This window comes from Heliconius melpomene, chromosome 20 (assembly GCF_056956725.1).
Source record: "Heliconius melpomene rosina isolate 202511_hmr_F chromosome 20, ASM5695672v1, whole genome shotgun sequence".
In the NCBI taxonomy this organism is placed as follows: Eukaryota; Metazoa; Arthropoda; class Insecta; order Lepidoptera; family Nymphalidae; genus Heliconius; species Heliconius melpomene.
In genome coordinates, this window is record NC_140408.1 from 14,458,602 (window position 1) to 14,474,405 (window position 15,804).

Here is a 15,804-nt window from a genome sequence, read left to right on the forward strand (position 1 = left end):
CAATCTTTTTCTACAACAAATGCTATAAATTATATGAATTTAGTCCAAATTTCATAATGATAGAATTATTACATTGGTCAAATTTAGCTTTTTAGATTTTTAAATCAAAGCCATATTTATGTTTCTCATTTAACATAAAATGTTTCCAATATGTCCTAGGATAGAATCGTGAAAATTTAATGTAAAATAAAGGTAATTATGGTGCAGCAGCACAGCGCCTGACTGTAACCGCGACAGTTGTAGATCGGTTCCTACTCGTTCCGGTAACAGGACAAACCGCGTCGCTATATTTCACCACACAAAATTTTGGAGGCAAGTGAAGAACGGAGTGTCTCATCACTAGGTACTCTCTGTCTACCCTGATATATGCGGAATACAGCTTGAAGATGAATATAAATAAATATAATTATTAAGTATGATTACAACAAATTGGACTCACCTTCTCTCGTACACAATATATGTATCTCAATCGACCACAATGCGGTTAGGTCTAGATCTCAGGTCACATCAAAATCTAGACTGTACTCTATATCTTAGGCTTAAAACGTAAAATGCCTTCAACCTAGCTTCTCTCTTTACGTATCAAATGACGACCTTGCCAAGATTTCTATTGATTGAGTTCTTTAATTGTGAAATACGTTGCTAAAGTTAAATTGTTATGACAGATTATAATAAAAAATGGTTAAGAGCTTGTTAATCATTCATAAAATGGGTGCCGTATATTGAAATCTATATTTTTTTAACGTTGACTTCAGAAATGCGTGGATACACATTTTTTAAAAATTACATAACCGATTTTGATGATTTTTGGATTATTAACTATTATATATTGCTGTTTGTATGCTTGTTCATAAATTCGTTTTCCAAGTAATTTGTGAACAAGCATGTAAACATGCATAACATTAAGAAATTTAGCACACAGCTTGGAAGTTATTATACCTACAACTCCAACAATATCACACACTCTGTATATTATTCATACACTGGTAGTTTTAAAAAATTGAAGTCCGATAAAAAATAACAAAAAATAGTAAATTTATATTGAAATCTTAAAAAAAATACAACAAATATATTTAACATTTTTAAATTACTATTTCACATTTAGGGAATAGTAATGCTTTTTTAAAAGGTATGTTCAAATTTCTATACATATTGTAAAAAGGAACTTTAAACATTATGTAACAGACAGACAAATTGCGGAGGATTAGTAATGAGAGCCCGTTGAAACCTTTCGAGCAGGGAACCCTAAAAATGTTATCCACGCATTTCTGTTGCATGTACCTGAGTATCAATGGAAGGTCGCGGATTCAGTTTCAGCGTATCGAATATCTGCGATTGTTTCACAAATGTTACAAATAATTGTGGTAGATAGATATTTTTTGGTGCACGAGTGATTATTTAAACATTTTTATTTCTTTGATAGCTCGATACTAATTAATAAAAAAACTTATCTACAGTAGTTACGTTTAAACATTTTTTTAAAATAAATAATTTGTAAACCTTCAGTATTTACAAAGCGTAGCGTGAGTGAAACCCGCGGACGCGCCGTGAATCATGTCTGAAGGTGAATTTTGACATTGACACTCATTTTTTGTTCCGGTACAGTATTTTTTTTAAATAACTTATATAGTACATGATGTTTTTAGCTCCATGGCAGTAGCAGACCAGAATCATCAAATTTATTTTAATAATCATACTTTAACCGACTTCTATCAAAGGAGGAGGTTATCAATTCGACTAAATATAATATTTTTTGTTGATCATAAACGAGCATTGTTTAACTTTTAAAAAAAAATCATTAGTCACTTCTCATTCTTCATGGTCAAACAAAAAACTGGGGAATCAGTTAAAAATCCAGAAAAAAGAGTAGTAACAATTTAACAAATAATACCTTTGAAATATATTAACTTCTTAAGTAAAGAATATAATATAACTGTAATTAAAATGACAATTATAAATTTAAAGTTATTGTGGCACAGTGGAAGCGTCTGATTGTAAACGCACGGTTATGGGTTCGATCCCCATAGGAAGAATGATTAATTGATTATATATTTCTTAACGGGAGTGTTTAAACACTAGACTTCCAGTTTCTCTGTGCCTACCCTACCAGGTGAAGCGTGAAACTAAAAGTCAATTAAAACAGGCACATTTTTCAAGCTGACCTAGTAAACACACTGTCATTGTAGGTCACCCCATTGTGCTTTTATATGAGAGCTTCAGATAAGCTTTGTGTAAAAATGTCCCGAGCAATTCTATTGGTGTCATTATTTTGTTCTATGGACCCATTGTCATAGATAGAAAAAAATGTTTAATAATTATATTCTTCAAATGATTCTTTAAATACAAAGTCTTACATTAATATAAATATACAATGAACGGAGTGTCTTATCACCAGGTTCCCTCTGCCTACTCCGCTAAATGAAGAATACGGCGAGAGGCTAATAAAAATATTTAAACTTTTATGTAGTTGAGTTGACATTTGTCAGTTAGCGGTCTCGCCTACCTTTCTTTGGAACAATAACGCTCATTACACGATACGTGACTGCGGTTTGTAAGTGACCGACCGCCATATATGCATTTGGTAGCGAAACGTGCCTCTTCTTGGAATACTACCACTTTTATGTTAGGAGTTCTACAGAAGGGTTGTCGGTTCGATCCCCACTTGGGATATGATAAATTTTTCGGCTTCACGCATATAGCAGAGTAGGCAGAGGGAACCTAGTGTTAAGACACTCCTTTCGCGCAAAATTTTTGAGACTTTGTGTATTGAGTGGCGGATCTCAACTTCGCGTTTATCTTCTCAGACATCATCTTGTCAGACATTACCCACTGCGGTACGATAATATCTACTATTACCCTATTACCATATCCGCTCATTAATAAAAATAAAACTTTAACAAGTTTTTACTATCTATTCACGGGGAAAGTAGATTTTTCAACTAAAATATAAAAAATAAGATATTGTATAATATTATATTATACTAGCGTTAACCCGAGGCTTCGCCCGTATTGCCAATTATAAATAACTAAAAATATATACACATACGCACGCAGTTACAGTGGGTTACATCAAGCAATTAAGTCGATATAATATAAGCCGAATAACATATTCCTTAATAAATGGACTATCCAACACAAAAAAAAACAAATCGAACCAACTGTTCTTGAGATCAGCGCGTTCAACTGAACAAATTCTTTCACTTTATAATATTAATAAATTATAAAATACTATATATTTTTACACATTCTATATGCTCTACATCGTATATGGTACTATACCATATTCAACGCATCAGTAATTTGAATACAATGCGTGTTGGGTAACGGTCCTGAAACTTTGTGCTTTCGTCTTTATTAGACCGAAACATTCTTCATATAAGTAGATGTAAGACGAAATAGAATTCATTGTCATGAGAAATGAACCCGTAACCTCTGGCCTAGTAAAGAAAGTAGGAGAACGTTAGATATTGTGTTTAACCAGCATATCTTAAAAGAGAGTATTGTGTTTAACGATATATTCCATCGTGGCACAACGTCTGACGGTAAACGCGGTTCTATTCCTACGCAGGGGAAGAATTATTTTTATTATGTCGCCCTAGTAGACAAAGTGCGGCGTTGGGTTCCGCTCCTAAAGACGCAACGCATCTGGAAAGAGGGACAGTGTACAGAATCACAGTGTAGAAAGGGGAACAGGTACCGCTATAAACTAAAAAAAAATACAGTCGAATTGATAACCTCCTTCTTTTTGAAGTCGGTTAAATAAAAATACCTACTACCATCCTTCCAAATGGTGATCGAGCCCACAACTTCCACGGCGCCACGATAGCTTTAAATTTATAATTGTCATTTAAACTTACAGTTATATTACTATTTATTTCTTTACTTAAGACATTTCAAATGTACTTGTCAGTACATTTTTTGTCGGTTATTTAACTGTTTCCCCAGGTTTTTTGTTTGACTGTGAAGTATGAAAGTGACTAATGGTTTTTTAAGGCATTAGGTAATGCTCGTTTTGTCCAACAAAGAGTATGTTTCTTTAAATAAAATTTAATTGTAAACTTTGAAGTTGACAATGTCGAAATGTCTTAACAATTTAGTGAACAAGTGGGGAACTGAGTTTTAACACTAGGTTCCCAGGTTCCCTCTGCCTACCCTGCTATGTGCGGGATAGAACGAGAAATTAAAAAAAAGAAATTGATGCATAATTTAACTCTAGATCACTTTGTATGGATTACAAAGGGCTACGCAACTTATCTAAGTAAGTATTTCAATTGGGAGCAATTAGTATAACGGCCGACTGCCGGCGATTAACAAATATCTTGCGTCATACATGCATTATCTATTCTTCTACACTGATATTATAAAGTTGGACAATTTGTTTGGTTGAACGCGCTAATCTCAGTAACTACTGGCTTGAATTGAACATTTTGGAAATAGGCTATAGCTTCACGCTGTATCTTGCACATAGAGGGTGGGCATGAGGAAGCCGGGAACCCTGGAGGCACTGCATGTTAAGTAGTTAATGCTACTTAACCACGCACGTGCTAGTATTTCTAAATATTAAGAAAGAAGTGATATTTAAAAAAGTGCAGCATTTTTTAAATGAAAGACATCTCTTTAAGAGATAGTTAACTTACATAACATAACTACGTACCTATCACTATTACACATAAAACAGAAACTATCAAAAACTTGGCTTTGGCAAGCGGGATTCGAACTGGCACTGGTCACTTGCCAAATAGGCTATAAGTTCAATACCCGATTGCATAATTTTTCCATATTATATGAGAACACAGCCAAGTAGTCGAGCCTTTGAATATATCATATGATACATGATTTTACTATTTAACTGTCGTATCCTATATAGGTAGTCGTCGTCCAACTTTATAGGCCTGGAATTTAAGACTTAAAATGAAAATGCAGTTGTCTTACTCCTTCGTGTGCGAATTTCGAGAAATCCTCTTTTAGTGTTCCCCCACACTCAGTGACATATGTATGTATGTATGTACATGACAATAGTTTCGTCTGTGGGTTGTCTGTCAGTCACTCAGTAACGGAAGTGAAGTATATACTATACTATACCTAGAAATAAATGACGGCTATACAGTGGCGTAGTGAGTTGGGGGCGAGGGGGGTCATCATGTCTGAACACTATGTTCCCTCTGCATACCCTGCTGCGTGCAGGATGCAGGATACAGCGTGAAGCTCATTTAATTTAATTTGATTTCATTCATAAACTTCACATTGTATCTTTCAACAAACAGAGGAAGCTAGCGTTAAGACACTTTCGTTCTTCTCTCTCCATCGAATTCTGGAAGTAATGCATGTTGAGTGGCGAAACTCAGCTTTGTCCAGAGCGATAGATACCAGAGCGAAAAAAAAAATTATATATTTAATTCCCTTGAGTGGGAATCGAACCCACAACCTGCCGCGTTTACAGTCGCACGATTGTGCCCCAGCTCTACAACTGACCTCATATATCTAGGTCAATTAATAAACTTTTAGCATCTTTATTCAAAGAAGGTCATTATGAACGATCAAAATAATTAGAACAGAAAAATACATTTTTTTAACATAAGATTAGATGAAGGTGTTAGAGACTTTCGTTTTGTGAAATTTTAGTATGAGTTATTATCATGAAATATTATGTGATAAATTATACTTTTGTTTTCTTTTTTTCAGCTTCATTGTACACCGCACATGGCAGGGTAGGCAGAGGGGAAACCGGTATTAAGACACTCCATTCTCAGTATGACACTTCTGTTCTCCATTCATTCATTCACTGTTGAATGGCGCAACTCAACACTTCGAGAATTGGGTGGTGCATTATACAAATTACATATGATGTTTCAAACACTTTACCATATTCCGTGGTCATGGGTTGACTGACTTTGTCTCAATTAATGTGAAATAATATAGTCTATAGCATTCCTCAATAAATAGACTGTTAAAATTTCTCTTTGTGTTTGACAAAGAGAAATTTTCAATTCTAACAAGTTGTTTGTGAGATTAACATATTCAATTGAACAAACTATTGAAGCTTAATAGTTATTATTAGTATAGGTATGAGTTATCAGTTGCATATATAAATAAACTTTCTATTAATACATATAAAATATTATATAAAGAGAAATTCATTATTTCACTACACTTATGTTTAATATATTATGATACTAATGATTAACATTTTTTTAGGTAAATGCTGTGACTACATGTAGTAGTGAAATTGGTGTTAAGACAAGACATTCCATTCCTTAGACACAATTCAATTTTCTAAACATTGTCAATTCAGTACAACTCAGTGTCTTGACTTGTTACCACAGTGGGGAAACGAAAAAGTTCAATCCCCCCCTAAAAAATGAATCCTCAGTGGGAATTATATCCAAAATCATGCATTTAGAGTAAAATGCTGCACCACAATGCCCTCTAAACAAATTTAAAACATTATATAAAGAGAAATTTATTATTTCATTACAACATTCATATTGAATATGTTATAATAGTAACATAATATTTATTGTTTACATTATAATTACTCAATCAACTTTCATTCTTGTGTTTTACATATTAGAAATATTATGTTGCATAACTTAATGTTTTTAATCACCTCTTAATATTCAAACAATAATGTAAATAATGACTGTTATATTGTATAAATTTTAATTTATCAATAGAAATGTTTACACATTTCTTAAATAATATGAAGTAACAGAGAATAAAACATTTCTACATTTTCTTTTTATTTGAGATTTTGTATCCTCTATAAATTGACTTTTTCTTTTACTTAGAATAAAGGTAATATTTTAAGATTTTCTATATAATTACCTACTTCTTTAATATTATATGTAAATATATTGATATAGGAAACGCAATATTCTATACCTAAGTAAATATTTTACCCTACAATGTAATATGTAATTACAATACATATTATGATCTAGTATATTATTTTTACTTACCTTTCTAAGCAGGGGGTATTTTGCCACGCCTATGCGGAAAATCCAATGCAAGAAAACACTGAACACATTTTTAACACTATCACACAAAACTTATCTCGAAAAATATTTAGAGCACAGAAATATTAAGAAATAGTCTTGATAATAAGCGAAATAGCAGATGCACTTAAGATATAAACGAAACTAAACCCCAGATTTAACAAATTTATACTAATAACTAAATTTTTAATTAATCTACGCACAAATACGCCAATTATAAATAAATTGTATATAATAAATATAAAGAAATGTTATTTTTTATGATTTTAGGTCGCGTTTTTGTTTAATAAGATTATTTACGTTAATTTTGTTATTATTGACGGTGTATTCTGCTAGAGAGTCAACAACCGTTTGACAGCTACTGTGGACCTTGGGTCATGGACGCGACGCCATGTTCGATTGGTGTTGCTAATATAAATGTTTTATTCTCCCTAAATATGAATGCTGCCATTCATATATATGTCTTATTTTGCCACAAAAGTTTAATTTCTTTATAGTTTAATAACTTTTTTGTTTAATTTGTCTATATTTTATTTATACTTAAATATAATTTCTATAATTAGGTATTATAGTTCAATTTTACTTAACCAATTATATAAAAAAAGTATTGAAGTGCCGTTAGATGTCGATACACGATTTTTGTCTAAAAGTATTACTTGTGTTTTCCAGATGGCGCTGTTTTCATTAAAGCTTTAGTATTTAAAAAAATTGTAAGGTAGATCCTAAATTCTAACTTTCAAGTAAATATGCTTTAGTTTCTATTTAATAACTATTTATTAATTTATATTACTTATGGAATCCTAAATCCGTATTTTGATTAAGCAAGCAGGAAAATAAATATATACTTTTATTTTATTTTAAGGATTTTCTCTACTAAATCGAATTATATTTTACAAAATACTATTCATTAGAAAAGGTAAGGTGATAATGATTTGCTCTCATCCTCATACAATAAATATATTAAGACTAATATTAAATCCATTTAACGATTAAACGTGGTATTAAAACAACTGTACGTCCGATATATTATATATTTATAATATTTTTAACACACTTACAATTTTAATAAATGAAATTAAATTTGACGAGAAGTGACTAGAATATGAAATCCATCTTTTTTCATAAATTTTTATAAACATATTAATAAAATAAAAAATATATTCAGACTAGAAACACAAAGATAACTATTTATAAGTGTTTAAAAATTAATTTAAAAAATCCTAATTTAAAAAATTTCCAACGCCATCAATTTTGAATATTTAGTATCTTTCTCCACACCTGGGAACCTAAAGCCTTTTTCGCCCAAATCTTCATAAGTTATTTTGTAGAGTTCCTGAAATCCAGCTTTCTTAGCTACAGCTTGAGATGCCGCGGCAGTAAACACTGTGGCTGTTAGTTTAACACCTATTGCCTTGCATAATGGAATTCTAGAAGAAAATATATTTGTTAATCATCAAATTTAACTTACTCATTAAAAACATAAATTGCAACAATTCGACTGTAGCAACAGTATATTTTTTACGTTGATTTTTGTGGTTCAAAATATAGAGTTATGGACCTCAAAGCCTAGCTACCCGCATATAGCGAGGTATACGTATAGCGTATATAGAGAAAACTAGTGTTGCTCAGTAGTGGTCGTCACAACCACAAAATCGCACTTTATCTTAATACCAGAGCGATGAAAACAAAGAAGTTCATTTCTTGAGTGAAAATTGAACCCACAACCGCCGTGTTAACAGTTTGATAGTGTGCCGCTGAGTGACACCATGGCCACACTTAACGAAACAAAATGTTTGTTTTGTAACAAAATTGCTGTAAAAAAAGATCAAATATATAGAATTATTCTAAAGAAAAAAAACTTTAATAACAATTTTATTAGTTAAATAGATTAACATAAGATAATCTACATAAAACAAAATATAACAAAACATAATCAAAACGTATATCTATTTGTTTTATCAAGCTTATGTCGCTGTTTACAATCAACTTTGACAATTTTCTTTTCTGGTAACACATTTCTTGTTATATGATAAATCGGTTGTACAGCAGCATAATCTATTTCATTATAATACAAGTGTTTATTTCTATCCGCCGGATTGGGATAATATGCCGCATACAGGACTTCGTCTACTTCGTAAATTTTAACATCTATCGTATGCTGGAATAATGCTCCACTCATTAACATTCTCTGAATAACTCCGCAGCTCTTTTCACCAATAAAATTGCCCCAGATGTTTAAAAAACGCAAGTAATAATATCTTTTCACTGTATTTAATATATCCAAAATGCCGTCGTCGGTTATTTTATTATTGCTAACATCTAGAGCGCGGATTTTTGAATATGGCAGTCCGAAGCTTAAAGCTCTTGCTCCTGTATCGGCTATACTGTTGCCGGCTAAGTTTATCAGAATCAGTCCAGGTTTTTCTTTCAAATAGTTTTCAAATAATTCGGCGCCATAATCAGCGACTTTGTTAAAACCCAGATCCAAGTAAAGTAAAGTTTTATTACGTTTCAATCCACGCACAATATACTCTACATCATGGCCAACAAATTGGTTCTTCTGTAAGTGTAATTCGACTATTGTTTTATTATACATAAGCAAGTTCTCGACGTGATAAGCGAGCCATTTACTTTCATAGGAATATCGATTAAACAATGGCACGACACGACTAAAATCTAGAACTCTTATAGTCTGGTTTAGATTTAATTGGCCTAAAACGGCAGCTATCTTTGCTACACTTGTCAAGGTCTGTCCCGTTTCGCCGATATCCAAATACTCAACAGTTTTATTGCTTTTTAAAAATGTTGAAAGGCAAGCGCCGTAATCATCACCAAAGTCATTGCCATTAACTCGGAGATATTTTAACTTGATAAACTCTGAATATTTTGCCAAATTATCTAAAGTAATTTTAGTTAAATTATTATTCATAACATTCAAATTAATAACACTCGATCTGCCTTTAACAAGTATCTTTTTAAGTAGTTTAAAGAAGCCTGAATCAGTTATTTCATTATAACTCAGATCTAATTTAGTTATTCTTTTAGGGTTTTCAGTAATATAGAGACAAATAGATCTAATATCATCATCGGTTATACGTTTATTATATCTTTCAAAGATGTCTCTGCCTCTCAATACTAAATGACAAGTGCCATCTGAGTTTCTTTCAGTGAATAGGTTGAGCCGTATTTTATTTACTTCAGTCACATTTAAAGGTGGTGGTTTTCCAGTAATTTGTCGTAGTAATATCGCTTTGTCGCATATACATTTGGTTTTGTTTTTCATGATTGTATTGTATAAATTATTCTTTATAAAATTTTTTAGATGTTAAATCACCAAATATATTAAAACATTTTATAATCTTAACAAATCTTTAGTTCTAATTTAATTTAATTGATGTACAACTTTACGCACAATTTTAAATTACTTTTAAAGACTGTTACAATATGAAATTTTTTACAAAAATCTTTACATATCTTTATCAAAACACTTTAAAAATATCAAGTATAGCATCAAAATCTATTTTCAAATATTTTACATAGACATTAAATTGTATACTTTTTATTTATTCAAAATTCAAAAATGTCAGTTTGAAATTGTCAATTAACTTTTTAATTAGTCGTTTGTTGGACAAAGTTAAAAAGTTTAAGGCCATTACAAACTTCTTTCGACGTTGAGTTATTTAATCAAGGAATAACCACACTCTCGCAATATATAGGTACCTCCTTTTCGATACGTAATATTTTTCATTTTCTAATTAAAGTATATTGTTTCATATTCGTTAAATAAAATGACACTAAAATCTTAGATTGTTGCGTTCTTACATATCTTGTATGAAAGTTTTAAGCAAGACTAATCGCATATATTTATTTTAGCATAACTTTGGATAGAATACACGACGTCGAACATTTTGCCACATATTTAGTCCGTGGTCATGGTTAGACTGAGGTAGTCTGGCTTAAATTTTATATAAAGTAGATAAAATAATATCTGATATAAAGAGAAACCTACAGTTACATATACTGTATCGATTTCAACACTGATCATAGCATTTTGCCTATCCCACACGAAAAAACAAAAATATAAATTAGAAATATAACAAATTTCTAGAGAAGAGAAACGAGCTAAACCATCACCACCATAATTTCCCATAACAAATGATGATCCAAATATTAAACTCCTAACATTCTTACGTTCCTCATTCTCTGGTCGAAGGAATGTCATTTATCGGTTTATTGGAATTTACGGTATTCAGAGCTATTATGCGAACCCTAGTAACTCAGAGGTTTATACAATATTGCAAAAAAGCAACTAGCGGGTTCAATATTCATAAGAAATTATGTTGTAGTTGTTTATAAATTTCTATGTTAAACAAAGACAAACAGTTCTAGCAGTTTCACGCTTTTTCCAGCACTTAGTAGGTATGAATTCTGGATATTACGTTACACACACACTACTGAGACAACAACCTGTTAAAATATATTAGACACATTAACAAGAGAGCGCGGCGTTGACTTCCGCCATTCAACATGCAATATCTAGAAAACTGAGTATGTTAGCCTAAGTTCCCTTTGCCTAACTCCTCTTCCTTTTCTAGTTAAAAAAAAATCATTTTTTTTCAGTTAAATGCTTACCTAGCAAGTAAAATCTCCTTTCCAATCCCACAACCCCGCCATTTTGGATCTACGACCAGTCCGTAAGCAGTTAGGTATTTGTCGATTTTGAACCTGCTATATATGTCTACGCTATGTGAGACCAGGTCCACTGCACCAAAGAGTTTCGCCCAAATTTTGTCATCCGTCTGTTTGTAAAAAGAGAGTTTTTTTTTATTATTTCATAAAAAATCTATCAAATCTCCACTAATTTTAATTTATTTTCATAATTACAACCGGGGAACTGCAGCATGGTCTTGAAATTGAACAAAGGCGTCGACAACTCGACACTCGACTCGTCCCAAAACTACTGTAGGTGTACGTAATACGCATATCTAGAGATATGTGTGTTTATTTGCATATTTAATTGTTTTTCAAAATCAAACTAAGATAACTAAGAATAGGCACAGACCTGGCCACCATTTGTTCATATGCTTCATCTACACTTTTAAATACGGACTCACCTTATTTACAGTACGGTCTCGGAATAAAAACTAAACTGTACTTACCTTAAAATCCTCTTCCTTATCCTCCTTACTGGCAACTGTCAATACATTAACACCGATGACGTCAGTCAGTCCGTCATTGTCTTCGACACATACGACTGACAGTTTGTCCTTGATGGTGTCGCGCCAGAGCTTCTCGAGCTGTAGTTGAGCGTTTGGATGTTTGTGGATTTCTATCGAATAATGTGTTTTATTAGTATTCTATTCCTATTCCTAAAAATATGAAGCCGTCGACTATAAGCGCGACGGTTGTGAGATCGATTCCCATTCGGGGAATTATAATTTGTATCATTTCTTTACTCTGGTAACAAGACGAAGCGCTACGAGTTATGCTACTCAACAAGCAATGTCAAGAAAATTGGTCGGAACGTGGGGAACAGAGTGTCTTACCAATATACTTGCAAGGGGGCTCATCAGCCATGAAATGCTTGGTCAATAACTGAACAGCAGGCTCCACTTGATCCTCAGTCAGATCCTGGACTCTCAGCTTCATTCCTTTCGTGGTAAATCTGTGCCAGATTGTAGGCATCGGTAAGTTTACTGGACGAGTGTAGACCATCTGATGAGGTTTAGTTATTTTTAATAAGGTAATCTATTTCTTCATAATAATGTGAGAAACTACAGATTTAGTTTTCAAAATTATTTTTGTCTAGAAAAGACTTACCTAGGCTGCACGAAGCAGGAAAAATGCGAATAGTCATAATCGTAATGTCCACGCAGGCTATCCCGTGAGCGGAACACTAGTATTGTGGTTTTAGCTTTACATACCTATAGCAGGGTAGGCAAAGAAAACGATCCATTACCCACTTTCTGCCCTTTTTCTATACGGGATTCAACGCCGCACTAAATGTAACTAATTAATTCTCCCCATTATTGGCTTTACGTTTACATTGCTACACTAGTTGAGTCTGCAACGTTCTCATTTATATAGAATTGTATAATATAGGCTCACGCCATACAACTTACAAGTAAGTATAATGGATTTCCTTTAATCGTTTTAATCAGATTGAAAGCTCTCCTAAGGCGCTCATTTGCTCAGAAGATTGAATTTCAGTTAGTACGTCCTTCGAGTTCATATAAAGTTTGGTGGGTTTTATAATTTCTCATAATTTATTTCCTAGAGTAGGAATCGAACCTACAACTGTCTCGATTACAGTCGCACATGGTGATTAAATGGGGCACATTAAATGAAAGAAAATCACAATCTTAGGAAAAATAAGTAGAATGTCTGGGATTTGAACCCACAAACAAGTATTAGAAAAAACAGTCAAACAGTATTAGATTTGACTCTAGTATGCCAAGAGGCTTTATAATGACTAATTAAGAAATGGCGCCCTCGTGGCGGAGTTAGTTAAGTATAATCAAGGGTCTGGTTAAGCCGTAACATTGTTTCATGTATTTTAAAAGAATAATTAGTTTATTTTAAAAAATGAGAACGTAGGATAAGCAACGTAGGAATGTAGGTTCGATTTCCACTTGGGGGATTTTCCTCACTCTAGTAAGAAGACAAAGCATCACGTCGAGGCCCACCAATTAACAAGCAATGTATTGAAAATTTTGCGGTACGTGGAACGTACGCTACTATATACGCTTGATATACCTTAAAGCTAAAAGAAAAACAAAAAAGTAAGCGATACTTGAAATAGTTTTTTACTTAAACTTGAGTTAACTTAAGTGTTATAAATTATAATATAATACGTATAAAATAAAAACAATACCTTTAATAGAAAATTTAGGCGTTCTCACTAGGCCTTGTAATAAGAAGAGAAGGGAGAGTGGACAACGCGGCTGCTACCCCGAGACTGGTGATAGGGGGTGTCTTGAGATACATCCTTAGAAGAGGGCACACTGAGCTGTGCTGTTTTATATGAACATAATATATATAAAATAAATTTGCTTAAATTTATATACATAAAACTCCTTTCCCTCTCTCTCATCTCTTTTTAGCATGATGCTTCTCTCTGGCAAATAATAATACAATATTTAACATTTCTAAGCCTATCCATAGGAGCTCATCCCTAATGCACCACTATTTTCCTGCCTCTAATGCATTTTTATTTTTAACATCCCCCATGTGAACATTTATCGATCTATAGCCATCGTGTTTATTAAAACGTAACTTAACTTAGCCTATTCGCTCCGGGATAGTCAGAGAGAATAGAACGCCAAACGCTACGGTAAATCGTTATTAGCTAAATTATAAATATGTCTTTTATCTTAAAAGAGACGAAATGTAACTTTTAGGTACATAATAAAGATGTGTAAATATTCTTTACTTCTTGCTCTTTTCCCCAATAATGATTAAGAAAAAAAAATCTTTACGAAGAAATGATTAAAATTTCTCTCGGTACATCCTAAACTTACAATGACACCTCAATAAGCTAATCTCGACCGCTAAACGGAATTTAAATCAGATTTACACAATGCGATATATCGTGATCGAAGTGTTATCGTGAGATATTTTATATGATTTAATAGTAACTAAGTAATATTTTTAAAAAAGTAATGATATGGTACAATCGAGCTCATCTCACGATAGACCTGAAAGTAGAACTCTTCAGAAGTTACTAGTACTAGTATTCGAATATAGTCTCATACAATTTTTATATACTTATGTTATAGCATCGAGCACATTTTATAGCTCGAGTTCTTGTGGCATTCAGTGTAGAAAAACATGTTTTTTTAACTATATAGGTATTATTGTAATTTAAAATAAATTTTGTTGAGTGTAGCTGACTTCCGTTTACATTTAATTTTAATATCGTTATATTTTAATGCTACAATTAAAATAATTAACTTAATTAAGAGTGTAGGTAGATTGAACCTACTGGTACGACACTCCGGTCACCACACACCACTAAATTTACGAGACGTTGTGGGTAGAGGAGCAATTCAACGCCTCGCTTCGTCTGGTTACCAGAAAGGGGAAAGGAAAATAATTCATCCTCTGAGTGGGATTCGAACCCGTTGCGTTTATGGTCATATTTATAGTTTATGGCCACAGAACCACGACGGCCTCAACTATTCACATAAATAAAATTGTAAACAAATTTCTTAATATTTTTTTCCCTTGGTAATCTGTCGGGAACTTTCTTACGAAGGTGAGCGTGATGCGTTGTTTCACGTGGATTTCAAAATATAGGGCGAATGAACCTAATAAGAGCTTTTTCACATTTACATATTAATGTGCTGTTACAGAAATGATAAGGATAGCCAATTACCCAATGAAAGTAACAAATGGCAACCTTGGGAAAGAGCCTTTTACTGAAAGCTACTAAAGCAATAGGATAACAAATTTTAAAATGAAATATTAATTGCATTGTTTACTTTTTTCTCATACAAATTGTACTGTAATTGAGAAATAAAAGGCTTTCTGTTTTATTTTCGTAATACTTACACTGTATTTTGCACATAATTATGAGTTGAGTTGCGGAAATATAAATTTAAATAAATATTTAATTTCGTCGAGTGGGGATCGAACCCACAACCAGTCCATTTTACAGTCACACTTCGTGCCCCTGCGCCGCGACTGGCCTCAATATAATAAAATAACAACAAATAAAAAAAAAGACAAAGTTCACCCCACCACCCTAATCTCATTCGTACTTCGTCTTTGGCACTCTTCCATATTGGCGCCACTCCAACCGTGGCTT

At 32.6% G+C, this 15,804-nt stretch overlaps 3 protein-coding genes across 3 annotated transcripts in view; all 3 read right to left on the bottom strand.

The window, feature by feature from the left end:
* The window catches only part of LOC146528157 (GTPase-activating protein CdGAPr-like), a 53,036-nt gene extending 45,936 nt beyond the window's left edge, over positions 1 to 7,100 (bottom strand). The window contains exon 1 of the mRNA XM_085205330.1: positions 6,960 to 7,100. The gene's annotated coding sequence lies outside the window, so the exon portion shown is untranslated. The remainder of the gene's footprint in view (positions 1 to 6,959) is intronic.
* A 1,011-nt stretch (positions 7,101 to 8,111) lies between these two features.
* On the bottom strand, positions 8,112 to 13,916 carry LOC146528159 (uncharacterized). Its single transcript, XM_085205052.1, has 5 exons — positions 13,870 to 13,916; positions 12,542 to 12,710; positions 12,155 to 12,324; positions 11,628 to 11,794; positions 8,112 to 8,422 (listed from the first exon to the last, which is right to left on the bottom strand). Exons 2-5 carry the CDS (start codon positions 12,708 to 12,710, stop codon positions 8,221 to 8,223), a joined length of 708 nt encoding a protein of 235 aa, XP_085061178.1. The 5' UTR covers positions 13,870 to 13,916; the 3' UTR covers positions 8,112 to 8,220.
* Positions 8,929 to 10,278, bottom strand: LOC146528160 (uncharacterized). The gene has a single exon (XM_085204289.1). It carries the CDS (start codon positions 10,276 to 10,278, stop codon positions 8,929 to 8,931), a length of 1,350 nt encoding a protein of 449 aa, XP_085060415.1.
* Positions 13,917 to 15,804: the final 1,888 nt, after the last annotated feature.

Excerpts from the sequence above, each read along its gene's own strand:
- LOC146528160 (XM_085204289.1), bottom strand. The coding sequence starts at position 10,278 with ATGAAAAACAAAACCAAATGTATATGCGACAAAGCGATATTACTACGA.
- LOC146528159 (XM_085205052.1), bottom strand. The coding sequence starts at position 12,710 with ATGGTCTACACTCGTCCAGTAAACTTACCGATGCCTACAATCTGGCAC. Across the intron at positions 12,325-12,541 it reads GCCCCCTTGCAAGTATATTG|AAATCCACAAACATCCAAAC; the intron begins GTAAGACACTCT and ends ATTATTCGATAG. Across the intron at positions 11,795-12,154 it reads ATAAGGAAGAGGATTTTAAG|ACGGATGACAAAATTTGGGC; the intron begins GTAAGTACAGTT and ends TTTTACAAACAG.